We start from the raw sequence: 27,740 nt of genomic DNA, 5'->3' as shown, positions 1-27,740 counted from the left end.
CTATCATAAATAAAAAAAAATTAAAAAAATAAATAAATAAACCTTGTTGTTTATAGCTCTTACTAAAAATTACAAACTCCCTGAAGGCTGGGGCTGTGTTTACTCCGGAAGTGCCCAGGATATAGTCAGACTCCATGAGGATCTGGTATTCCTCGTGAGCAGGGATTACTGACCAAGGGGTCTAGATGCACAAATTATGTCAACAAGTGGCAGCATGAATAATTCTTCTATTTAGCAAGAGCTGCAATAAATTGTGGTATGCTTTTATCTTTACTAAAAGTAATCCTCAAAGACATGTTTTCTAAAGGACTTAAACAGAATTCCAGCTTCCTTAGATAACCTAATCCAAGTGAACATATTCCGCTAATTGTTAAGGAAACCAGAAAATCCAATCAGTAAAGTAAATAAAGAACCCACTTAAGTGCTGAAAGAGTTTGCTTTCCTCCCTTTAACTATACATGAGACTGTTCATCACATGGTTTCTTACCAGGAGGATAGAAAACCCACCTCATGCTTCCTACTAAGCTATCCCTCTCCTAACCTAGCCCTAGAAAAGCTGCTATGTCCTGTTGAATCAAATAACCAATCCATGTTGAACGCTGAAATTTTATGTAGTTAAATTTCTCCCAAAATTTGTCATGTATCACTAATTATGGTACCTACATATTATTTTTTAACCCCCCTCCCCACAAAAAAGATTCACCATGTGATGTAGGAAGATGTTGCTAAATCCCTAACGTGGTATGCTCCCAGCAGTGCCAACCACTGGGCCTTGGCACCTGCTCCTCTCAGACATGCCAAAAGCCTGAGGGAGGGCAGCCAAAGCAGGAGGTGCTGCAACAGCAAGCTGAGGCAGTGGAGGGGAAGAGGGAACTAGGACACTTCTGTTTTTCTAATTTGGAGTGCATTTACTCCAGAGGAAGGGTGCAGAGCCAGAGTCCACCACCACATTCCCAGGCAGAAAAGCAAGCCCTCTCTGCTTGATAGAAATAAAAGGGCAGTTCTGAAGGGCAACTTCCAACATCCGCCTGGGATTGGCAACTGGTGAAAAGGCCACACAACATCAAGGCCCCCTTCCTATGTCCATTAAGATCTGGGGCCAACAGGGACGCCTGGGTGGCTCAGCAGTTGAGCATCTGTCTTGGGCTCAGGGAGTGATCCCGGAGTCCCAGGATCGAGTCCCACATTGGGCTTCCTGCATGGAGTCTGCTTCTTCCTACTGACCACTCATCTCTTCCCAATTGTTGGGGAACCAAGAACCAAGTTACAAATATGCAAGCCACTGTCCATCACAATCAATCATTGAATGAATAAAGTTGAAAGCAGGCAGTTATTCTTGCAGTCCTCCCTAACCTAGGGGCATTCAAATAATTTACACCACCGACCATAAGCCCCCAGTAGCAACTTAAAATTAACACCGTCAAAACCTGTTTTATCAAGGCCTTTCCTGTCTTACATCTTATAATTACCTTATCTGTTTGCATAATATTTATTTGTACATGTATCCAAAACCTCCATATTCTACTTCATCCAGTTTTTATTAACAGATGGTGAAAAGAATAAGACACAGCTGTGCTCCAGATGTTGGCAAAAAGAGCTTCAGCTAACATCATATCACTTTGTGAGTTCCACATTTCCCACTGAGCAGAGAGCTTAGGACCCGCTTCCTGTCACTGAAATCTTTCAGGGACACTTAGAACTCTTCTATTACATTGAGTTTATCCTAGATTTGTAATAAGTAAGTCCTGCTCTCAAGGAATAGTAAATGATTTGAAAACCGAGGTATGCTATAATCACTTACTTATGGACCTACTGATAGAAGATAAATACTACCGAAAATTTGGTTTTAATCCATAAATTTGGATATTCCAAGTGGCTTAGTGATATAAAAGATGAATTCCTATTAGGTAGGGATTCTTGGGAGAAATCCCCAAATGGTGTTGAGAACTCTGACATCAGTGTAATGATTCTTCCTGTTTAAGGATACAGATGAAACCCTCTGCTTAGAACCTTTGTTCTTAAGTTATACTAAAACCATGAAGGCCCTTTCCCAGTGAAGGAAGATGCATACTACACTGCAGTATGGTAATCCTTATTATTGTTATGAAACAAGCAGTTAGGTAATCCTTTGCTTAAGGGCCCTTCCATTTAAGGATTCTGTTGACTTGTTCTTTAAACCTAAGGTTCTATATAAACAAATTAGGGGAAAACTGGTCTCACTCCATCTCAATTAAGACAAAAGGAATTCGTAAATGTTTGCACTATAGGCCCATATTTTTACTCCAAGTAAAAGAACAGAGGCCAACTATCCCCTACATAAGCCAGCTACCGGCTACAGGTGAGACCTCTCATCATCACACCATGTGCTTACAAGCTTTTTCTATGTGTCAAACACAACTATATGTACAGGATGGTACAAAATATCAAATACGCAGATAAATCCACAAGTCACATGATTATAAGGTAAGAAGAAAGAATGAAATGGGTAGATAGGATGGTACAGCAAGGACTCAGTGAGGAAGGGATATTTGAATGAAGCAATTCTCATGACAATCCAGAGGCACAGTGTTGTGTTGTGCAGTACCTACACTGCAGGTAGAGGAAATGGCAAATAAAAGGGCCCTGCATCATTAGCACACACAGCACATAAAGGTAAAGAAATTCTGAAGTGGTTATGGAATATAAACCAAGTTTTGCTCTCTCCTGCCCTCAGGAAAAGAGATCTGAACATATATGAAGACAAAAGGAACACAAAGGCTTGAAAATTTTCAACAAAATAGGATAAAGACAAAAAATATTCAATATAATATCCGATAAAACTGGCATCCTTGAAATAGAAAAATTGAAAAGGACAAAAAAAGATATAATATGGGACCCTCCTCTGAAAGGTTAGGTAGAACTGGAAATCAAGAGGACACACTACATATAGGAGGAAGGGCAAAAAAACAACACTGAGGTATTCTATTTACTTCATGTATAAAGAAACAATTTTTCAGGAAGTCTATATAGGAAAAAAAAATCATATTCAAAAAGGAGGAAAAGTCAGACTGGCCTTAGGGCTTTCCAGAGCAATAATCCCGGCAGGAAGAAGACCAAACAATGGCTACAAAGCTCCCAAGGCCACGAGGACCGCCCAGGAATACCACAGCCAACTGAACTGCTGTGATGAGGAAACATTCTCAAACATGAGAACTCAGGGAACATAGCCCCCGGTAAACCCTCTGCTATGAGGGAGGGAAGGAGGAGGGAGAGAACACAAGGAAGAGAACATCCAACGAAATCCAACCAACCAAGGTAATGATGAATGGAAAAGGGTGGTTAAAAGTAGTGTAGCTTTATCCAGATAGTATTTGCATGCAAACAATTCCTCATTTAAAGTGTATAATTTGAGGGGCACCTGGGTGGCTCAGTTGGTTACACATCTCCCTTTAGCTCAGGTCATGATCCCAGGTCCTGGGGTTGAGCTTCCCATTGGACTTCCTTGCTCAGCGGGGAGCCTGCTTCTGACTCTCCCAGCCAGCTTGTGCTCTCACTCCCTCTCTCATAAATAAATAAATAAATAAATAAATAAATAAATAAATAAATAAATAAATAAATAAATAAAATTTTTTTTGGAAAATAAAGTGTATAATTTGAGGTTTCTAGTCTATTCAGAGATATAACTAAAAGATGAATCAAAATAAGCGAACAGAGATGTGGTAGTAAGAAAACCAGAGCACAGAATTCATTTAAGTCTTGTAGATGTATGACCCAAAAAAACCTAGGAAATTCAAGTTACAGAAGAAAATTTATAATAGATTTTAGCAACAAAATCCAGCGAAAATTCAGATGAAGGGAGGGGAGAAGATGTGGGAGGAAGTATAAGTACATTAATCCTCTTACTGTTCACTGCAGAAAGACAATATCTCTCTGTCTCAATCTGAAATGTGAAATAAAAAAACAAATGTCCATCTCTTAATGCCTTTCATAATCTTAAAGAGCCCCTCAGGAATTAATATCCCTGGTGACGAAAAATTTATCTGAAATACAGTAACAATTCCTTCAGGTTCTCTTTAGCTTTGCTATTGTTAAATTTGTGTAAAACTAATAAATACTTTTAATAATACTGTTTTAAAAATGTTAAATTGAGTAAAACTAATAAATACTTTTAAAAAGTACATAAAATGTGGTGTCATTCTTACACACTTTGAGGTGAATAGGTACATGAGGTGATTTAATTGTTAATCCTATTATTTCTCCCTAGTGGGATTTTAGGTGAATAGGTGACTTCCCTTATATTTTTCTATATGCTTTGAATGTTTTATAGTAATCATGCATTACTTTTATAAGGACAGTGTAAAAAAAAAAAATTCCCTACATTTTTTCCACTTCTTATTTTTTCACATCTTTACTCTTTTTACCCTAATCAACTTTTTCATCTCTCCAAAATCTGGGTTTTTCTTATTAGTGATAGGACAATTAACAGAGTTTTATATTATTCTGTTTTATATTATTAAGTAAGGTTTAATGAGGATGGAGAATTTTGTTTAGATACACTTTGTCCTGGTGAACTTAATGAGGGATGAATATAATGATCTTATTACAATGACATTTTTCAGTTTCTCAGCCATTTATTAATGAAATTCTAAGTTCTAACATCTATGTCAGTGTCAGTATGTGTTTGTATGTATATACAACATCGATAGTAACATGTAACTACCACTTGACCACCTACTATGTTTCAGGATTCTACTAGGAGTTTTACATTTGTTAGCCAATCCTCGTACACCTATGCCATAGGTGCTCCTACTATATTATGGATGAGGAGAAAGAATCCAAAAAAGGTAAGTTTGCTCGCTCAAGATGACATAGTTAACAATAACATAATGATATTCAGGTATGAGCTAGAAGTCCATGCTTTTTCCACCATACTTCTGTTTTCCCAGTTTGGTGCTTTGTGTATAGTAAATGCCCAGTAATTGTTTCATTATTAAACTAGCAAAGTATGCTTCAGGTGCTTTGGATGAAGCTTTGCAATGAATTTTTGCAATTCATTCAATTCCTGAGATACCTGTTTCATAAATTAGGGAAGTAGGCTCACCTACCATCTAAAATTAGTAGTTTCATCCCTGTGTCTTACTTTATGGGCTTCTAATTAAGTGGCAACAGCACATGGGCTAAGTGTGTCTCAAAGTGTATGAGATTTGCCCAGATAGAGAGATATTATAGTTTAATATCTAAAGTAGATCAGGGCACCTGGGTGGCTTAGTGGTTGAGCGTCTCTGCCTTCAGCTCAAGTTGTGATCCCGGACGGAGTTCTGGGATAGAGTCCTGCATCAGGCTTCCCATGCCCGAAGCCTGCTTCCCCCTCTGCCTATGTCTCTGCCCCTTTGTGTGTCTCTCATGAATAAGTAAATAAAATCTATAAATATATACTTATATATTTTATATTTATAATAAATCATTATATATTTATATAATAAATAAAATATATATTCTGTGTCTCTCATGAATAAAATCTTATATATATGTATCTAAAGTAGATCTAAATTTAACATGTTAAAAATCTAATTAATTTTAGGGGTGCCTGGGTGGTTCAGTCAGTAGAGCATTGACTCTTGATCTCAGGGTCAGGAGTTCAAGCCCCACACAGGGCATAGAGCCTACTTAAAAACAAAAGAAAAAAAACCAAAAATCTAGTTAATTCTAAAATGTTGGTTAGAAAGTTAAAAAAATAAGTTATTCTTTCAAACTCAAGGTTTTAAATTTTAAACTTCCTTCTAACTCATTTCTAATATTAACTTTGATGTTTCCTCAGTGCCTTGCTTTTGAATTTTGTGAAGTGTTTAACTTTCTGACCTTGTATGCTCATATTTTCAGCTCTCAGACTATCCGATTACCTGTTGGTTTCCGGGAACACACATCGTTAAAACTCTATATCTTTTGCATATGATGTTCTCTCCACCAATAAAAGGTGCTTTTTATTCTCACTTTCAAAATTTAGCCCTTGGTGTCACCTTCTCCAGGAAGCCTTAATAAGCTGCCTCCCTCACCCCTAAGATAGGGTCAGTTCCTTTCTCCTCAGTGCTACCCTTCACCTTTCACTCCCTCCACTGGGGCCCCCAGGGTCCTAGACTCCAACTGTTTATGCAGTATTTGCTCCTCTTGGACTAAGCCCAGAAAATATGTTCTTTCCTCCTCAGACCAATGCCAAGCTCATTGGGACACACAAAAAATGTACACTCAATTTGTGTTTTGATCTCTGAACCAAGTTTTTCTAGGGTGAGTTCAAATATCTGTATACATATGTTTTCCATATGGTCCTTAATGCTTTGCTTGTTAATATCATTCTCTGAAAACACAGAGCAAATAAACAAAGTCAGGGTTGCCTACTATATGAAAATTGTTCCTCAATCCACAGCAGCGGTCAGAGCAATCAGAAGAAAGCCATTGGAAATGGATATGGGGACAGAGTCAGCAAAGAATTCAACCAAAAGAACAAGAGAAAAGACCCAAGGTTTTACCATGTTTTTTTGTCAGATCCTCAGAGCTCATACAGACACCAAGGACACTGAATGTAGGAAAGTCATAGGATAAAAACAAAGTTCTTATAGCTTGGATTGATTGATTGACTTATTTCTTTATAGTTTTATTTATTTATTCATGAGAGACACACACAGAGAGAGAGAGAGAGAGAGGGAGAGAGAGAGGCAGACACACAGGCAGAGGGAGAAGCAGGCTCCATGCAGGGAGCCCATTTGATCCCGGGTCTCCAGTATCACACCCTGGACTGAAGGCGGCGCTAAACTGCTGAGCCACCCGGCCTGCCCTAGCTTGGATTTAAAGCATAGAAATCAAGGACAATCTTTACTACCTAGGGAAGCACAAAAGTGGAATCATCACTAGATCCTAAATGCCACAAGGGCCAGGTTCTACCCACTATGTTGCTCTACTGTGGTGTCTTGGTGGTGCCTGGCACAGAGTTGGTGCTCAATAAATACTCAGTTGTAGGAAGAATTATGGATACTTAGAACCAAAAGCAATTTGCACAACTGCCTGGGACCATTAACAAAGAGGTTGCAGTAGCCTTAATGGAATCAATAGCTAGACATAAAGTCTGAATGGGCCCCACACTTTGGATAAGGTATATCACAAGATAAAAGCATGCTAAATTTCAAGTCAGGCATCACCAAAATGACTCTTCATAATATAATCTTGCTAAGTAATGGTCTTTTCCTGTGTAACTCATTATTATTCCCATTTAGTTTTATTTAGAGTAGATACAGACACCATTTCTTCTTTCTGCCTACTTTCCTCTGATGAAGTCATGTGTTCTCCCCGGTACACTATTCAATCTGAAATTAATTACATGACTATAAATCCTTTCATTTAAGAATATCTGAATATTTAATAATGTTAGAAAATATAATCAAATGTAGGTATTATAATTCCTCAGGTATTATAATTCCTTCTTTCAAGAAGGTGATTAAAAAAATGTCAAGTTTGTTTTAAAAGAAACTTTCAGATGCTCATTTTGGAGAAGATTATTATGGCTACATGGCGACCACATGCAGTTCGGTTTCCTGGCATTCACTTTTTACTTGCTTACCCAGGGCTCTGTGTAAATACGAACCTTGGAAATAGCGCTGGTCTGAGATCATTTAACTCTGAGGGAAAACAAACACACACACAAACACTACACACATTCAAGCAGGTCTGACTTTTGCTTAAAAAAAAAAAAAATCCCAGAATTAATTACAGAAAGCACCAGTTAGTCAGTATTCAACACTGTGCTGAACCACAAATGGAACATACCACCATGGACCCAATGGATGACTCTCGTTCCAAAGGGACCTTAATTCCAATGAAAGGCTTAAATTATATTCCACTCATAATGCCAGAATTTAATGCTTTTTCATAAACCAAATTCTGACAACAAATTTGAAATATTTTGATACCTCACCTATAATAATATGGTAAACAATTCTGTTATATCTTGCTACCTGGAGATAAATTAAGACTGAGTTTAAGAACCTGCAGGTTTACTATTTTAATACACAGGTCAGTAGTCAAATTTAGAAATGAAAAGCTCTATTACTAATACCTCTCCCCACTCACCCCAACCTGCTACCAGCCCGTTCTGTAAAAAGTGAAGAATTTATATTTGTTTTAGAGACGGTTACTGTCTCTTGAGGTTATGGTTTCACCTCAAGATCACCTAGTAAGCAGTAAATACTCTCTTTATATGAAACTAAAAACAAACAAAAAAAAAAAAAAACATGGGATTATAACAAAATTAGAAGGCTTATAGCACATTCCATTTCCCTAGAATATTTGTCTTAAAAATTAAAGAAAACCATTTTTTAAACTGTTCTCACACATTAAAGTTCCAAATAAATTAAAGAAAGACAGAAAAGTAGGAATAACCACACACACACACACACATATATATACATGTATTGATACATAAAACAGTGTTTCTTGCCCAGCTGAAAGTACACTGCAAAGATAAGGTAGTTAGTGCTGAACCATTTTTAGCAAAGACATAGCTGACCAAACCACAGAGCACTCAGCCACCCCATCCAACAAGCCCCCTTGGCTTGCATCCACTCTACTTGGTTCCACCCACCATTTGCAGATGCCTCTTTACAGACATATGGACTGAAATGATGAGTCATCTATCATCCAGAATTCTTTTCTTGATCTTTTCACATTCAATCACCTTTAGCACTCTCAACAGGCACGTCCTCCGCAGAGCATGTGCCCTGTAACATAAGGAGTCTAAGGCTGAACACAGAACGAGGCATTCCTAACACTCCTCGCTTTGCCAAATGGATTTCTTCCAGAGCTTTAAAGGAAAATCACAGCTGAAAAAGTGGCTAGATGAGTCTTCAAGAAGAAAGATACAAACTAAATCAGCTAGGATACTGACGCATTTCACTAAAAACAGGCCTGTGATGCAAAAGAACTTTAGTTATTTGCCCTGAGAGGATAAGTTATGGCAAGAGAAAGCACAAGAAGCATTCCATAACTGAAAATGATTTCCAACTTCACATGGCTAAATATTTTTTAAACTATTTCTGAACTTAACACTTCATGTAATCACACACACACACACACACACAATTCAGGACCTGTATATCATGTAGAACAAATAATAACAAAATATCAGACCTATATATAGCACTCATTATATGGCAAGCATTCTTCTAAGGATGTTACATTACATTCATTTACTTCATCCTTACAAACCCTTTTCTAATCCCTGCTAGAAAATGAGGAATAAAATGCCCACAGAGGAAAGATCATTTGCCAGGTCACAGACTGGCAGCAAATGGCAGAGCTGGGATCTGAGCGGGCAGTCTGGCACCCAACTGGAGTTAATGGTTATTACATTAACCACCCTTCCAAAGGAGTTTAACACAGACGATCCTTTTTTAAAACAGACGTCTATTCTAAGTTTACTAAAACTACACCAGTTTGCTTAACAAGGTGACAAACTTTACAATTAAAGAATTTAAACCAGTCAAGTGGTAGCAAAGCCAAAGTTTATCCATCATGTAGATATCCAAATATCTACACAGTGAGGATTAGAGGACTACCTTGTGTGAATCAGTGTGTAGCGCCTAGAGAAATTAACGTGGCCTAGAGAACTATAGGGAAGGTGAGGACAGCCAAGAAATAAAAAGCTCAAAGCTCGCAAGGCAGTAAAAGAAAACCCCAGGGCTGTAGTAGCTAACCTCAGTCATCATAATTCTTGTCAATTCTTCCCCTTCAATCCTTTCCATCCCACTGCCATTGTCAAACTCAAGCTTCCAATCTCCTTTGGTCCAAACATTCCAACAGTCTCTCTTATTTGGTTTCTAGCCTCACTTCCTCCCTGCTCCAGCACCTACTCTTTCCTCTACTGCTAACAGAACAGTCTTTCTGAAACACAAATCTCATCATATTATAGCCCTACTTAACAACTTTAGCCAACAATTTCTAGTTCTGCCATCTTTGTAGTGAATCAAACACCATCCACTCCAGGAATTCCCCTGCCTGCCTCTGCTTGCAGGCCCAGGAAAATACTAAGTTATGTCATCCTTCTCTTACCCAGTTCATTTGCACTTCTGCAGAGAAGATCTGCCTTCCAACCCCATTCATCAACCTGCAGAACCTCTACTCGTTCTCTTTTATCCATAGTTGATCCAATCCCTCCTCCCACCGCTAGAATATAATTTTCTTCTCTGTGCCTGCAAGGTTCCACATGCATATGCTTCTATGATGCTATCAGTAATATTTTACACATCTGATATAAGCCCCTTAAGGGACAGGAACAGTGTCTTAGCATTTTATCAACAGTACCTAATAGTTTCTGACACACAAGAGAAGCTTTATTCATTACTGCCTAAGGAATAAGAGCAGGCCTTCCATAGGCCATGATGGCCTTTCTCTTCTGGTTCTCTCTAGTCCCATGAGAACAAAGTTCCACATTTTTTTATTAAGATTTTATTTATTTATTCATGAGAAACAGAGAAAGAGAGAGAGGCAGAGACACCAGCAGAGGGAGAAGCAGGCTCTATGCAAGGGAGCCCAATGTGGGGCTCAATCCCGGGACTCCGGGATCATGCCCTGGGCAGAAAGCAGGTGTTAAACCACTGAGACACCCAGGTGTCCCAAGTTCCACATTTTTAAATCCAAATTCTAGAAAGATATGATCCACTTTATAGTCAACTTTTCAGAATGCCTAAAAAGTGAGGAATATATGTTAAATAATAGTTCACAAAGAATGCTGCATAGAACAAATCCTACAGGGTCTCGGTAGGTGTTGGGAATGAGGTGGGGGATTCTAAGATCCAATAAATGCAGAAGATGCCTCATGATGTCTCCTTCAGTGAAGAGTTAAACTGCATTGTGAAGAGCTAAACTGCATTATCATATTAGAGTTAAGTAAAGAAAACTTGTTTAATTTTGGTACTTACTTCCTTTGGGCACAGTAAGTGCTCAATAAATGCTAGCAATTTTTAATATTTAACTTTAGTTTTTTCTTGTCTAGCAATTACTAACACTGCACACTACATACTGTGAGAAACACTGATATAGAATTAAGATCCCATCATAGGGATGCCCGGGTGGCTCAGTGGTTTGGCGCCTGCCTTCAGCCCAGGGCATGATCCTGGAGACCCAGAATTGAGTCCTGCATTGGGCTCCCTGCGTGGAGCCTGTTTCTCTCTCTGCCTATGCCTCTCATGAATAAAATCTTTAAAAAAAAAAAAAAAGACCCCACCATATTAGTCATTTTGGAGATTCATGGCTCCAGAATTTAACAGAAATACAGGCAATCGTTTTAAATGTAGGATAATTCCTCTAGCTTCTCTGTGGCAGGTGAACATCAAGGTTTCAACTGTCACAACTTTCTGAAACTTCAGTTTCACCAAATTAAGATAGGATTGACTGCCTTGTATGAACTAAAAACAACTGCTCTGCAATGGAAAGAAGTTTCTTACAGATAAATCTCATCTGCCATGTTGGGTTCCTAGAAAGTAGTATATTCATCAAGTTTCTATTTTCATTATACCAAGAAATCTTACTATTTAAGAGTAACACAAATAATCCATCCAGTCCATTTTTTTACCTTTATTAATGGGCAAACTTAAAGTAGAAGACTCTTAATTATAGCTCCATGGAGAATAAAACTGCAATTTGTTATGTGTGAGCATCTGCATACATTTCCTATGTGAAATATCACAGCAGTCATCAAGGGGCCCACATGCCTGAAAAGCTTAGGAACCACTGAGTCTTTAAATCAGGTCCAAGTATTATTTAAATTCATATTTTTTTAAAAAAATAAAACAGTATCAGAGATTGTATCTGTTTTTTTATATCCTTTCAAAGTTAGCTTATGCATGTATTTCCATGGGTATATAGTAATACCATACCATCCTTCTGTATTTACATAAAAACAGTATATGATATTTATTCTACTGCACCAAGCTTTCTTCATGCAACATTATATCCTAGAGATCTCTCCACATCAACACAGAGGTATACAGTATTGGGTTAACAGACATACCAATATTTAAGGCATCCCTATGATACTTATGTTGTTATCAGAGTCTTGCTACTTAGGAACAATGCTGAACATAGACAACCCTGATGAGACATCTTTAGGAAGAAAGCTTGTAGGGAACAGCTGAGACAAGGAGTATAAAGATTGCTAAAGAGCCCCCCCAGAGGTTGCCAGTTGTATACTCTCAACAGTATTTATTTTCTATACCATCAATACAAGACTTGTAGGTTTCCTATCTTTGTTAACCTAACAGGTGAAAAATGCTAACTCATGGTTTTGATTTGTGTGGCCTATGAGTGAAAGAACCTCCGATTTAAAAGATGAGTTGTAGGGCAGCCCCGGTGGCGCAACGGTTTAGCGCCGCCTGCAGCCTAGGGTGTGATCCTGGACACCCGGGATCGAGTCCCACATCGGGTTGGGTTCCCTGCATGGAGCCTGCTTCTCCCTCTGCCTGTGTCTCTGCCTCTTTCTCTCTCTCTGTGTCTCTCATGAATAAATAAATAAAATCTTTAAAAAAAAAAAAAGATGAGTTGTATGTATGACAATAAGCACCACTGGAACTGGAAAACTGGGAACAGTAGTGGGAATTCAGTAAAGTCCGCTTCACGTCAATGGTTCTAGGAATGGTGGTCTGGCGACAGAGAAATGAAACGGCTTCACCACAGTGGGTTTCCATCATGTTGCCAAATTGGAATATATATGCCTAAGTAAACTGACTGAAAATTGAGAAGAAAAAGTGTTTTGCAATGTGTAAGAAACTACAGGAATGTGCAAGGGACTGTGCATAAGCAACTCTTCACAGAAATCCAGCTTACCCACAGGTTCAACTCACCATCTAGTAGCCAGTGCTGGAGGCGCCTGTTCTCCAGTTCTGACATCATCAGGCGTGTGATCACATGATCTGGAACCAAAAGACCCTTCTCGATGTACTGCTTTGCCATATCACCAACTTCTAGTAAAAAAAAAAAAAAACAAAAACAGGAAGAAGAGACACTCAAAAAAAAGCTTAAAAAAAAACTTACGTGAACTCCTTTCTGACGGTTTTGCCTTCCCTCCCATTCCTCCCTGCTGGTATGCAGGGAAAGTTACAGGTAGACTTTTTGGGGGTAATTTTTAAAATACTGGTTTCAATAATAATGGCTTTGTCTCCCATAGAATTATAAAAGCAGCTTTTAAAGATTTACACAGACAGAAATAAAAATAAGAATACAGATTAAGCAGAAAAGATAAAAGCAAGGAATAAAGCTGAGTCCCAAAGGAAGGTGGTACACAAAGGTCAGAAGAGAAGTCCTGGTATTTCCTCAAACTAAATCACGAAGTGGACATTGAGCTTCCCAACAGTTTATGACAACAAGGAAATGTGATTAATGACGCAGTTCATGGTTTACAAAGACTAACAGAAGCTGAGAAGCACAAGCAATCCTTAGGGACCAAAGGAAAACATTTCCACTGGTCTTCTAGATAGAATCCTGGATAATCCAAATAGGTTTATTTCTTTTCATGAACCTCAATATAAGTAAATGGCACCTAGCTGACACGGTTGTAAAAGCAACTTAGTGTTGTTAGTGGAATGCCAAGTTCATAAAAGGATATGCATTTTTTAATAGGGGGAAAATGCCTCTCTAATTTTAAAATAATTTCTTCTATGTGGAAATCATGAGTTGGTTCAACAGAACAAATTATCAGTTTAAATCTCTTAAATTTCTAGGAACTATTTTTTTTTTTTAAACCAAGATGAAGTCCTCTACTCTCTAGAGAAATGAAGAGTAGAATGAGCCACTGAGAACCATACTCATGACAGGCCAATTATGTTCTTATAAAAACATAAAGCAGAATAATGTTACTGGAAAAAATAGCTCAAGAATCACTTTGCCCCCCACCTTTACCTTGAATTTAAGGTAGAACCTTTCCTTCCCCAGACTGAGTCTATACTCCAAACTCCAACTTCAACCCTGAAATATGGGCTGTGAAGAGCTCCGTATCACTTGATTACTACTATTGGACAAGTAGCTCAAAGTTAGATCCAGTGATGCTAATTCAGTAACATGCAATGGAAACAACAGCAAGACATAGCCATCAGTGAATGTACTTAAGCATGCATGTGAACAAAATGCATTCATTAACCAAGTATTTACTGACTATACTAGGTGATAAGTAATAAGGTACAAAGGGAGCAGTGAATGAAAGTTGCACCTTACTGATATGTAAGTAGTGTTACTTTCATGAAGAGTAACAATCATTTAACAAAATAAGTAACTCACGTAATACACTATACCAAGCACTGTGCTTTAAGCACTCCAAATGTATTGTTGCATTTAATCCTCACAAGTTCCTCACCTTCAGATAGGAATACTCATATTTTTATGACAGCTTTATTGAGATAAAATTCGCACACCATAATACCATCTTACAGTGTGTAACTCAGTGATTTTTAATACATTCTCAATATTGTGCAACCATCACCACTATTAATTTCAGAACATTTTTATCACCCCAGAAAGAAACCCTATACCCATCATCAGTCCCTCTCCATTGTCTCTCTCCTCCCTTTATCTAGCCCCTGGCAGCTACTAATCTACTTTCTTGCCTTTACAGATTTGCCTATTCTGCATATCTCATATAAATGGAATCATGTGGTATTTTGTGTCCAGTTTCTTTCACTTAGCATACTTCAAGGAGTACTTCACTCATTTTCATGATTATTATTATTATTATTGCATTATATGGATCAGGTAATGGGCATTTGCACTGTTCCCACTTTTTGGCTAATATGAATAATGCTACAATGTTCATGTGCAGGTTTTTGAGTGAATGTATGCCTTCAGTTCTCTTGGTTATACCTATATGGTATGTATGTTTTATATCTGAAACATCACTGTCAGATAGTAGGCTGGGAGAAACTGGCAAGTTTGGTGCTGCCCTACTCTGCAGTGGGCAGGCCAGCCCCCCATGCCCTGTTCTTAGTCCCAATTGCCAAGCTTTAAGATAGATTTAAATAAAAAAACATACATATTCCAAGGTGAGACCAAGATGTGAACTGGCTCCAAAATCCCATGAGGAGACAGCGAAAGAGTAGGAAACGTCTTATTTGGAAAAGAAAAGACTCAGAAGAGGATGCAATAACAATCTGCCCATATCCTGACACTTGACACTTGGAAAAGGCATTATCTTACTCTGATCCCCAGGGCTCTAGATCAGGACTAGTTATGGGAATTACAAACAGACAGAAAAAGTTGTGTAAGAAATGTCTGAATGGAGATTCAAAGACTGCCTAAGAGGGGATATTGTGGAGTGATTCTGAAAACTTGTTGGAGATTAGGCTACACTAATGTTTAAGGTTCCTTCAGTTGAATATTTATGATATTGGGATACCTTTGGACTCAGGAGTCTAATGTAGAACAGTATTCCAAATGGTGCCCCTGAGGCCTCTGAGTATCTGCCAGATGGCTCAATATGTACTCCTCTGACACCTCAAACTTATCACAGCCAAAATCATTCTTTCCCTTCCTACTCTGTGCCCTTGCCCTGGTATTTCTTGCCTCAGTCAGTAACATTATTCTCCTCAGATGTCACCGAAGAGCAAACACCAGTTGTCTTCATTTTCTTGAGTTCTCCCTTCTTTTCATCTAACTGAACATGAAGTTCCTGCCATTCCAGCTCCACAGTCTGTCATATCCCAGACAAATGATCAAAACATAAAAGTGCAACAGTCTTGTGAACAAATGATTAAACTAAGGGGATGGATGCAGAACAAGTGAGGTCACTGTGAGGAAAGCACGATGGCCCCGGATGGCCATGGTGGTTAACGGGAAGGCACAGCTTATTAAAAATCAGAGCTCAAAGAATGAAGCAGTGAGTTATACTCCAAAACTGGTTCACGTATCTTTACATGGTGAAGAACTGACAACTGACCAAAGAATTAATAAAGGATCTCACAGCTAAGATCAAAGTGGGTCCTTTACTCATAGCAATCCTTGACCTGCTACAAAATCAAGACTGCTTTTCTTGTCTATTGTATATAAGTCAACCAAAAGAATAATTATATTAAAGTCAATTCTCAATTCTTAACTTACTTCACTTCTCAGTAGCATCTGATCTTGCTCCTTTGCATAATATTGTTAAAATATTAATATAATCCTTTAAAAAATCTGTTTTAATTATTTTTTTTTAATTTTTATTTATTTATGATAGTCACAGAGAGAGAGAGAGGCAGAGACACAGGCAGAGGGAGAAGCAGGCTCCATGCACCGGAAGCCCGACGTGGGATTCGATCCCGGGTCTCCAGGATCGCGCCCTGGGCCAAAGGCAGGCGCCAAACCGCTGCGCCACCCAGGGATCCCTAATTATTTTTTTAAAGTAATTTCTACACCCAACATGGGGCTCAACCTCACAACCTTGAGATCAAGACTGGATGTTCCACCAACTGACCTAGCCAGGCACCCCCTAGAGGAATCCTTTTAAAATGCAAGCCAACTGTGATACACCAATGGCTTCCCCTCTCATCTGCAGTATAAACCAAAGTCCTCACCTTAGTCTACAAGGCCTTGTGTAATCAGGCCACCGTTCTCTGACCCCATCTCCTACTCTTCTCTCCATTGCCCACTCTATTCCACCCACACTAGCCTCCTTATAGTTTTCAGAGGATCACAAGCATGCAGTCACTTCAGGGACTTTTCATTTGTTGCTCCCTCTGCCAAGAGCACGCTTTCCCCAGAATTTCACATGGATCAAGCTCTCACTTCATTCAGATCTCTGATTAATAAGTATTACCTCAAATACTTATTGAAGTAATAATTGATAGGCTTTCTGCCCTATCTAAATAGCACAAGGACAAACATATTCCCTCATCATCCTCTAGTCTCTTACCCTGTTTTGCACTATTTTCCAAAACTCCAGATCTTACATATTATATATTGATCTATTTTTTAATCCACTTTCTATCTCCCCCAACCAGAATACTATTAGCTCATTCAGAAAAAAATGGAATACTTTGTTCAATGCCATATCCTCAGTACTGAGTATATAGTCTGACATGTATGAGATACTTCGTAACAATTTGTTGCACAAATGAATGAATGAACAAATAAACACCTTGAAGATGATGGATAATCTCCCCGCAAACAAAAAAAATCAGTCTAATCTTTTTGTACATCTGGAACCATGATCCCAAGATCAAACATGGCTCTCTACCTTGCCAGGTATTAACTTTTCCAAGGGAGATAGGAGACAAAATATGAGTCAGTACTACTTGAGAAGGCCATGTCACATTTCACAGTTCAGTCTTATTTCATCAGTATTTTAAACCATGTATACAGATGAACCAGGTCAAGTAGGCAAAATGGGGAGAAGGTTACGCCATGAGCCAATGACGCAAAAGCAAGGGGCTGTTCAGCATACCCGGGGGAACTTCAAGTATGAAGAAAAACATACCATGAGATGATAGAGCTAGACAGGTAGGGTAAGGAGTATGGATTTTGAAAGATTTTTTTTTTTAATACGTAGTTTTAGAAATGCCATTCCCACAGCCAATACCAGCTACTATTTATTTATATTATAGGGCCCAGTGCAAAATGAAAATACGGAGCCTCCCTGTTAAAATATTTTTAAAAATCTCTAAATGGCAACAGCAGAGCATTAAACTGAGTGCCAAGTCCTCATGTTAGCACACAGGTGGTCATATGTTCACAACGGTGACATCTGAATTGTGTTGGCATGGTGAAAGCAACGGAACCTTTAACAATAATCCAAGCAGGAGACAAGGGACTGCATGCACTAAAGCAGAAGTGATGTGAGAAGGCATTCTGCCCCTTGAGAGTAACTTTGAGATAGGGAAACGGAAGGGACCCCAGGAAAGACTGCTTTTTGGTACCTCTATTCTCCCTAGGACCTCCACCCTGCCTTACACATGCCTTGAGGTATGTCCTCCTTGTAAAAGTCAAGGAGAGTTAATTATTTCTTTGGAGTCATCCAGCACAAGAGATAACGAGATAACCTAACATCGAACGGGTGACTGGGCAGGACTGTCATGGAGGTTTTTCAAGACTGACTCCAGACCTCTTGACACCATAACTCCTGGCTCTGGGGCATAAGTGATTTACAGAGGACACCCGAGCACTCATCCTTGTTATCCAGTTCCTGGATGCCTGAGAGGACACGAGGGCAAGACCATAATCCTCAATAATAAAAACCACAGACCCCAAGCAGAGAGGAGACTCATTCTCCTTTTCCTTTCTGAGTCTCCCAGACACTTGATCTTTACACCCTCAATAAACTGCTCTCACTTCCTACCAGCTCCCATTTGACTTCTACCCTGCACAAAGCCAGACTCTTCACCTAATCTGATACAAATTCAAATTTTCACCACACCTCTCAATCCCCACCTGAATGAAAACCTGGAGAGGTCAAAAGCCAGAGCCAAACAGACTTAATGGTATATCTGCATCTGAATGAAGACCTCATTACAACAGCAAATGGAGATAAAATACTGGTCAGAAGAGACAGGGGCCCATTCCAAAACCCAGGACCTTCATCTGCCCTTGTCAGTTTGCTTGGAAGAGAAAGTAGTATCGTTAAATGCTAATGCTAGCATGTTTGGATAACACGCATACCTGCTCCAATTTGTCAAGTAGTATTCCAAAGAAACTTACGGAGCTTTTGAACCATGAAGTGTGTACACAGACGTGCGTGTGCACATGTGCACGTGCACAAAAAAGTCAGAAACCACCAGGAAGTTTTCAAAAATAAACAATAAATTTAGAGTGCCAAAAATAGGCTAACAGCTTTGCATTTTTTAAGCTTCATAACAACCAAAAAGAAAGTCCATCATGTGTTTTGAAGACTGAACGGAACGTAATAATCAAGGCCATGTCTGGAAAAACTTTCCTCAGAAAGGAAAAGATGAAGCGCAAATTACAAAATGGTATATATTACAAAATTTTGTGTGCATGTGTTTAGATATATATTATCATCTTCAATGTTAAATATATTACAAAAAATCAATATTCCACCTATTTTACAACAATATAAATTTTGTGCATCTCATTTTGCAATTACTAGCAAATATAAATTAAGATCTTGGTAACCTTGAGATATATATTTTTTCGATTTTTTTTTTGGGGGGGGTTTGGATTTATTTGAGAAAGAACATGAAGGGGAGAGTGGGGCAGAGGGAGAAGCAAATTCCTCACTGAGTAGGGAGACTGATATGGGGTTCAATCCCAAAACCTGCAATCATGACCTAAGCTGAAGGCAGACATTTAAACAACTGAGCCACCCAGGGACCCTTATATTTTCAATTTCTAACTAGACCAGATAATACACAAACTGTCGAAATTTAAAGCAGTTGTGTATAAGATAATACCAAACCTAAAAATTTATGTTAACACAGAACTTAAAGACTACCTGTTAAGTCGATCAACTCTCTAAAATTTATGCTTTCAGGATACAGTAAAGATATTTTTATTGGCCTCATTTCTTTCACATTAAAGTTTACCACTTTCACATTAACTGACATAGATTATGATATTCAGGGCAGTAAATATGACAAAGCATTGTCAGATGTCAATGGGGAAGATGTTAGACTCATTATGAATTAAGACTAGTTAAAAAGAATGATCTTTTTTCTAAATAACTAGAAGAATCAGTTTGGCAAATGACGTTTCTTTAGAAAATTCACAAGAACACACAGATACAAACACACAGATATTTAGGTAGTACACAATCCTTGCTATTGAGCAAGTATCTATATACTATGCAGCAGGCCATATACCAACCTGAAAGGAGCTTAGAGCTTAGAGCCTAAATACTGGGATTGGATGCTAACCCACTGAATACTTTGAACAGCCAAACTATAAAAATTGCACCCTGTCAGGCAGAAAAATTAACAGTTAATCACAATTAAGTTATACAGGCTTTTACATTGCCAGTAAAGTTCCGTATAAATATATTATAAAATAGAAATAGGCTATTGGTCACAAAGTCAATGCATTTGGTCAAACGTTGAATTGGCCAGCTAATTCACCACTGACAACTGAGAAGTTATCCCTGAAATATTAGTCCAGAGTTGCAGAAAGCCAAGCAGATCCCTTAGTTCTGGAGAATGAAGACAAAAATGTTGAACAAAGACAAGGATTAAAATTTCAAGATAGGGGATCCCTGGGTGGCTCAGCGGTTAGCGCCTGCCTTTGGCCCAGAGGGCCCCATCCTGGACAGGCTCCCGGCATGGAGCCTGCTTCTCCTTCCTCCTGTGTCTCTGCTCCTCTCTATGTCTATCATAAATAAATAAATAAATAAATAAATAAATAAATAAATAAATAAATAAATAAATCTTTTAAAAAATAAAAAATAAATAAAATTTCAAGATAATCAACTCTAGTCAGATAAAATCCACCACTAGAATGAAGTCTTATGGGACCAAATATCAATTACTGTTAACTTTAAGTAAAAGCAACTGAGGTCTTTTTATTTCATTTGATTATGTCTTATCTCTCTCTTTAGCATCTGATTTTTTCAATAACAAACCCAGAAGGGCCAGCCTAAAGACAACAATGCCAAGTGAGTTTGGTGGCAGAGAGATCCAATCAGCTATGCAACAACTCTGCCAGCATCCTATAAGAGGCCTCCCATTTTACCTCAAATCCATCCCAGTCATGCCAATCACTCAGAACCACAAGTGAAGATTCTCTTTCCCACCTACCACCCAAAATTATCTATGCATCTACTACATGCCAGGCACCATACAAGGTACTACAGATACAGACGTAAGAATAAACTCAAGAAGCTTATTAAGTAGGAGAGGAGTAGAACAGAGTCATGGACAAATAATTATTTAAGAAGTGGGTGCCCTGGTGTACATGTAAGGAGCTTGGAAACAGCCACTTTATCCTTGGAGAAAGAAAAAGTTGACTAGACTGAAAAACCACTCTTCTTGGATTGACGAGCTAGGAGAGGACCCAGGGCAAACCACTGCCCCTCAAATGAGAGGGACAAACAGGCAAATAGAGGAGTCACATATTACCTGAGCAGAGACTCACAAATGGAGACCACCTCAGGAACCAGTGCTAAGCTGGAAAACTTGAACTGTAATTATAATTACTCCCAGGGACCCAGGCATAGTACCCCACACACACACACCCCGCTCAACAATATTATGAGATTTACTTCCAGGAGCTCGACCAGGTCCCCACAGTAATAAATACTGGAGAAAAATCCCAAGCTTCAACAGCAGGAGGGGAAAAGAAACCATTCTGAAATAGCAAGAGCACTCTATTCTTAGCAATCCACGATACATGTGAAGATGGAAGAGGTTTAACCAAAGGACTTTACATTTAACCTTAAGGTTAGCCTTAGAAAATAAACAGCTTCAAAGAGAGGGCTCAGAATTAGGCTACTGAAATTCTAAATGTCACTTTGCCTCTAGTATAAATCTCAAACTGACCTTATTTCCTCTTTAAATCTGGCTTTGATCAAAGATAGGATTTAATAACTAGGAGCTTCCTCCTAACACTACTTTTCCCCACAACCTCATGCCACTGTTTTCCACCCCGCAGCCAGAGTAACCAATTTGCACATGCAATCACATAGCATCCCTTCTTAACAGGTCTCAGTGGGGTTCTATCTATACTACCCATTCAGTGGCCTTTAAGTCCTTCCCAGACATGGCCCAAGCCTACTTCAGCAGCCTGGTAGCTTCACCCATGTGCTCCAGCCCACCCCATCTCTTCTCTCCAGCCCCAGGTCCTTCTTCCCACTTCAGCTTCCTCAAATGAGGTTAGGTCCCCTCTAAATGCTCCTTGGCATCCTGTCCTCCCACTCTGTAGCACTCATCAGGTTTGCAGGTCATTTCTCATGCCAGTCTTCCCCACCATACAACAGGGGATCATGTCTGGTACCCCACTGTCTCTGCCACATCCATTCACAACAGACATTCAGTATGCACTTAAAAACTGACTGGTCCTTCCAACTCCACCCATCCCCTAGAGGACAAGGACTAACTGAATCTTCTCTAACAGAGGTAGCTACTCACGACAGAACAATCAGACCTACGTACAAATACCTGGACTACGTAGCTGCACTGGAGATCAAGAATTTACACGGGAATATATGTTTCTCAGTGAGGACTTACATGTTCAGTTCAGTTGCAAAGAGGTATCAAATACAATTACAGGGAAGTTATCTTAAGTGAAGTTCACTGACCTTGCTATTATAATTCAGCCCTTTACTCAAAAATCTTTACTAAGCAACTACACTTTGTGCCATGCTATATAGCACATTTCCCTACATGTCAGGGGAACAATGGAGCATCAGAAGTTATCTCTTGTACATTTCTCATGGCTGGGCCAGGCAAACAGTTGACAAGCTGGCCTATTTCAAAACAAAGTCAAGCTCTAGAAATGGTGTCCTATCTTTTACCAGCACAACCAGAAACAAAAATAAACAAGGATTAATTTTATGTTTTCTTGCCTAAAGAATCTACCCATTTTTATAAAAGTCTAAAACTCACAAAATTAAACCTGTGTATTCCTCAAAGTACTGCTGAGGGATACATGCATATATGGCAAAAATATATGGTAAAGCAAGAGAAGAATAACCCTTAGATGTAAGATGGCAGCTGAGAGTAATGGAGAAAGGGCCTATGGTGGGGGCATTCTTACTCCTTCCGCTGAGTAGCAGACACACAACTATTTGAAACATATATACACTACATACCTCCTGTGTGTGTGTGTGTGTCTGTGTGTGTTTCTTTTTAAGATTCTTATTTATTCGAGAGAGAGTGCAGGAGCACAGGAGCGCACAAGCCGGGGGAGGGGCAGAGGGTGCAACAGGCTCCCCGATGAGCAAGCAGCCTGACACAGGGGACACAGGGGCTCCATTCCAGGAACCCAGGATCATGACCTGAGCTGAAAACAGATGCTTAACCCACTGAGCCACCCAGGTGCCCCCCTCTTTTGGTTCTGATTGCCTATATAGAAGAAGTAAGGGCAAACTAAACACTGAAGACTGAGCTGGACAAATGTCCACAAAGCAGCAAATTCCCAAGATGCCTGGCTAAATCACCAGAAACAGATAACTACTCAATGTACTTTTCATTGTTCAAGCTAGAAATGCTGAGTGAAAGGTCATTGTAAAAAGAGCTCTATTTCCTCATAATTCTACCCAGAATCACTAGAAACCACTGCCCGCTTCCAGTATCAAACCGTCTCCAAAATTTGTCACTGAGGATGCCCACACACATGCACAAACACACACACCTTCTAAGGCATGATCAGAAATGAACTGTAGTTCTGTGATTCTGCAACTACAGTTCCTTACTCCCCCAACTCATAAGAACATTTTGGCACTAAAGTCATTACAAAATGAAGAAAATCTTTGTTCTATAAACTGTTTATTGTTGATATCACTTTGATGAATCTCTTTTAGTAAGAAAATAAGCTTTACAAAAAATCATTGTTAATAGATATCAAAGTCCTTTAAATTTAAGGCAGAAATTATGGAAGAAAGGCATTTTGGCACTTAGCTCAAATGACTCATTTCAGATGTCCGGTATCCACCCTTCAATTGGCCTTGTTCAAAGCCAGGCTTTCTTTTCCTTCACAAAACAAAAAGACACGGTTTTTAATCACCCCCCCCCCACACACACACACACACTTGTTACTGGTACTTATGAAGAAGAGTCTGAACCTAGTACAATGGTCAAGAGCATACACTTTAGACAGGCTGGCGAGGTTCAAATCCTGGCACTGCCCCGTAGAGGCTATAAGACTGGTCACATTGTGTGTCTATGCACCACACTCCATGTAGGTCACGGTCTGCACAACCATTACGTGGTTATGTTTCTATCTACATTTCACTCTTCTTTTGTTAAGTGGAGTTGTTAACAAATCCTCCATACCAGATTATAATGCCCTTGAAGCTACAGACTATCTTATAACAATCAATTAACACCTTACTTGAGATGAAAAACTATCACATTTTTAAACTCTCCATCCTCCTGGTCTCCAAGGTCCTACAGATTATTAGATGAACTTCCATCTCACTCCACCCTCTACCTTACCTTTTATGTATTATATTGTACAACAATCCTAGTTAACCACAGTCATGACTTCAAGGCATTAAGATTCAGAAAAATCTTTTCAACCACAGTAATTATATGCAGTACTTTAAATGTTATCTTAACTCTTTGCCACTGAGTAACTGCGTAAAATAAATCTCTAAATCAAGTAAAACATTGTTATCTGATTTACCTACATAAATGGACAGTTCATCCTTTTGTCAATGGTTCTCACAGTCTATTCAAGCTGATGCAGAAAGATCATTACCACAAGATACATTTGGATCCCAAGCCTGACCTCTTAACAAGAAAGGATCTGTCCCTACAAGTGAATGTTTGCTCCTCCTAAAGCTATCTGACATTCTTAAACACCCACAAAACGTGTATGAGTCAACTCTTACAGATTTCTGAGATTAAGATTCCAAAATATACTCTAACAGAACAAAAAGTTTCACACATGAAGAACACAAATTATTTTCAAAATAACAGGTATGTACATGAAAGTCACCCCAAGTGAGAAATCATACTAGGCTAGACTGCCAAAAATCCGCTCCTTCTCTTTCAGCTGAATCTTCTTCTGGGTGTATCACAAAAATAAGCTATACCCAAAAAGTTTCGTTTTTTTTTTTAATATATTTTCATTGCATAGAGTAAGCACTGTGTGCTCCCTGATTAAAGATTTTTTTAAAAAGATTTTATTTATTTATTCATGAGAGACACAGAGAGAGAAAAAGAGTCAGAGAGACACAGGCAGAGGGAGAAGCAGGCTCCATGCAGGGAGCCCGACATGGGACTCTATCCTGGGTCTTAAGGAGGTCTATCTTCAAAGCCTGCCCTTTGCCAGGGTACAATATCTAGCTCATCATGGGGACAATTATTACTGGTATTTTAAGCACAGCAAATCGCAGCTAACATTATTTCAATCTGTGATCTATAAAATCAATCATTCCCTAAGTCAAAAGAAGGTTAATAGTAAAAAGATCTTTCTTTTAACCTAGATTTGAACCCAAATTTATATGAAGTACAAATGTGTACCTCTTACCACTAACTGTGAGAATAGAGATGAAAAAGTTGTAACATGGATTTTTTTTCTTTTGAGGTAAAACTGACATATTAGTTGCAGGAGTACAACACAATAACTTGGTATTTGTAGTTTTTTTTTTTTAAGATTTTATTTATTTATCCATGAGAGACACAGAAAGAGAGAGGCAGAGACACAGGCAGAGGGAGAAGCAGGGAGCCCGACGCGGGACTCGATCCTGGGTCTTCATGCCCTGGGCTGAAGGCGGCGTTAAACCGCTGAGCCACCAGGGCTGCCCAGTATTTGCAGATATTACAGAACAATTACCACAATAAGTCTAGTTACCTTCTGTCACCACACACAGTTACAAACTTTTTTTTCCCGTGAAAACTTTTAAGATCTATTCTGTTAGCAACTTTCACATACGCAGTACAGCATTATAGTCCTTATCTTGTACATTACAGCTCTGTGACCTACTTGTTTTGTAAGTGGACATTTGTACCTTTTGACTACATTCACCCATTTTGTACCTCCTCCCCACCCTCACCTCTGGCAACCATCAATCTTCCTTTTTATCTATGAGCTCAGGATTGCTTGGTTTTGCCTTTATGTTCCATATATATGAGATCATAGTTTATTTATTCTTGATATCTGCATTTTTATCACGGGACCATATCCGCTTAAACACACAAAATGGCTCCATAATGAAGCAAACAGACAATATGATACAAGGAATTAACCACCAGGCTGAAAATCAGGAGTCTAGGCTTCCAAGTCACTGCCCACAGGACTGAACACATCAATGTACCTGATTTATCATGGCCTCAGGTTTCCTCACCTGAATGAAGGCACCGGACCCTTCCAGCTGTCATTTCAGAGGTGGAATCTCAATTTCCTTTACCTGGTTTCGTGGCCATGTGTGGGAGCTGGAGGACCAGCTTCCCCAGTAAGTGTCAAACCACGCCAGTGTGTTTCAGATCACCAAGATTCCACTGGAGCTGAGGAAATAGACCTAACAGATGCTCTTCTCAGGCAGCCACAGCATGGGCCATTACAGGCCTTCTAGATATGAGGAGTGCAGTCCTCACCAGACCTCAGGCCTGTACCATCTCTAAATGCTCCATCACACCTCACCTGCAAGACCTCCTAGAAGTAAGGGCCAGTACTTTGTTTGGCCTCTTTGCTCTTTCCTCTCTAGCCAGACTGCGTATGTACATTCACTTAGTCTAACTTTGTACCCTGGGTCCAGTGGGTGTGTTTCTGTAACAGCCAAGATTAAAATTATGTATGGACAAAAGCCATGACTTTCGGTAGGAGGGGCTCGCATTACTGTGAGAGAAGGTGATCCAATATCTAAGTACAAGGTGAATCCAGCAGATTCTTTCTTTATCCTTAAGTTTTCTGTTCACACCAGCAGATCAATTATTATTTGACACTCCATACTGATTCAAAGAATAAAGTAGTGCAGTAACCTCATTTTAAGAATTTAAATCACGAAAGAAAAAGATATTGGAGTCTTATAAGCCAAAAAATTTTGGATGTCCTACGTCAGGAGAATTTTTTTGGCCCAGAATGGGAACACATGCATTTATAAACATACCATGAACATCTGGCACAGTACCACATGCTGCCTTATATAAGCAGCAGAGGAGAAAAAGCAGATTGGGATGGAAGCAACAGAAGCCGGGCAAGGGAACAAATGGGAAAAGGCAAGTAATTGCAAAGGGTTGCCAATATCATAAATGAGTCTTAGACCTAAAGTGTTTCACCATCTTCTCAAGCTCACGTTCCGCAAGTCTGTCCTGGTACCCAGCATACCAGGCAGTTTCAGCCCTGAGTAGGATCACATTCCAGATCTCACGGGCTCTCCGCATCTCCTCTGCCTCCCCTACAGCCTTATCACAACTCCATTACTAGGAGTATTCAGGAGTCAGGGAGGAATTTCACTTTTAAAGCAACATAAAAAGGAATTCCTTCCTATTGCAAAAGGCCCAGGATGTGGATCTGGCTGTGCCAGCCACCTTGTCAACTGCCTCTCCTCCATGCAGGATCTTGGCTGCAGATCAGCATAAGGGAAACTGCTGTTTCCTCCAGTGCCATCTGCTCAAACAGGGTGCATTCCTACTGCTGCCCATGAGTGGCTCTTCCCTCCTTCCCTCTCTCTTCCCCTCTCCTCCACCCTCTACCCTTCCCCCCTTCTGTCTCATAGCTTTCTGGAAATGCTCTGGTGGAGAACTACAGCAAAGTACCAAAGATGTGCCATACTCCCAGCCTCCTAGGGCTGACAGCAGACAGTCCTACGAAGAGAAAAAAAGAGGAAGGAAACAACCGATGCTAATATTCTGAGAGGGCTCCCAGCGGGATTATAAGGTTCACAGAATAGGCTGATCCACAATCATTTAACACCCAGCAAGAAGAATAACAATAATAATACCAAAGAGCAGCTACCACAAAAACAGTATGCAGGTTCTCAACATATTAAAAACAGAATTACCACATAATCCAGCAATTTCATTTCTGGTATTTATCTAAAGAAAATGAGAACACTAACTTAAAAAGATATCTGCATCCCCATGTTCACTGTTGCATTATCTACAATAGCCAAAATATGGAAACAATCTAAAGTGTCCAGCAATGGA

General features: G+C 39.3%; 1 protein-coding gene across 2 annotated transcripts in view; it reads right to left on the bottom strand.

Moving 5' to 3' along the window:
* Positions 1 to 27,740, bottom strand: part of AK4 (adenylate kinase 4) — a 65,322-nt gene that overhangs the window by 16,517 nt on the left and 21,065 nt on the right. For both annotated transcript variants that reach the window (XM_055306058.1, XM_055306059.1), the window contains exon 2: positions 12,864 to 12,983. In XM_055306058.1, coding sequence (XP_055162033.1) covers positions 12,864 to 12,983 — 120 coding nt within the window. The remainder of the gene's footprint in view (positions 1 to 12,863; positions 12,984 to 27,740) is intronic.

The sequence above is a fragment of the Nyctereutes procyonoides genome, unplaced genomic scaffold (assembly GCF_905146905.1).
Source record: "Nyctereutes procyonoides isolate TBG_1078 unplaced genomic scaffold, NYPRO_anot_genome, whole genome shotgun sequence".
NCBI classification, from domain to species: domain Eukaryota; kingdom Metazoa; phylum Chordata; class Mammalia; order Carnivora; family Canidae; genus Nyctereutes; species Nyctereutes procyonoides.
This window is presented reverse-complemented; position numbering and strand designations above follow the sequence as displayed.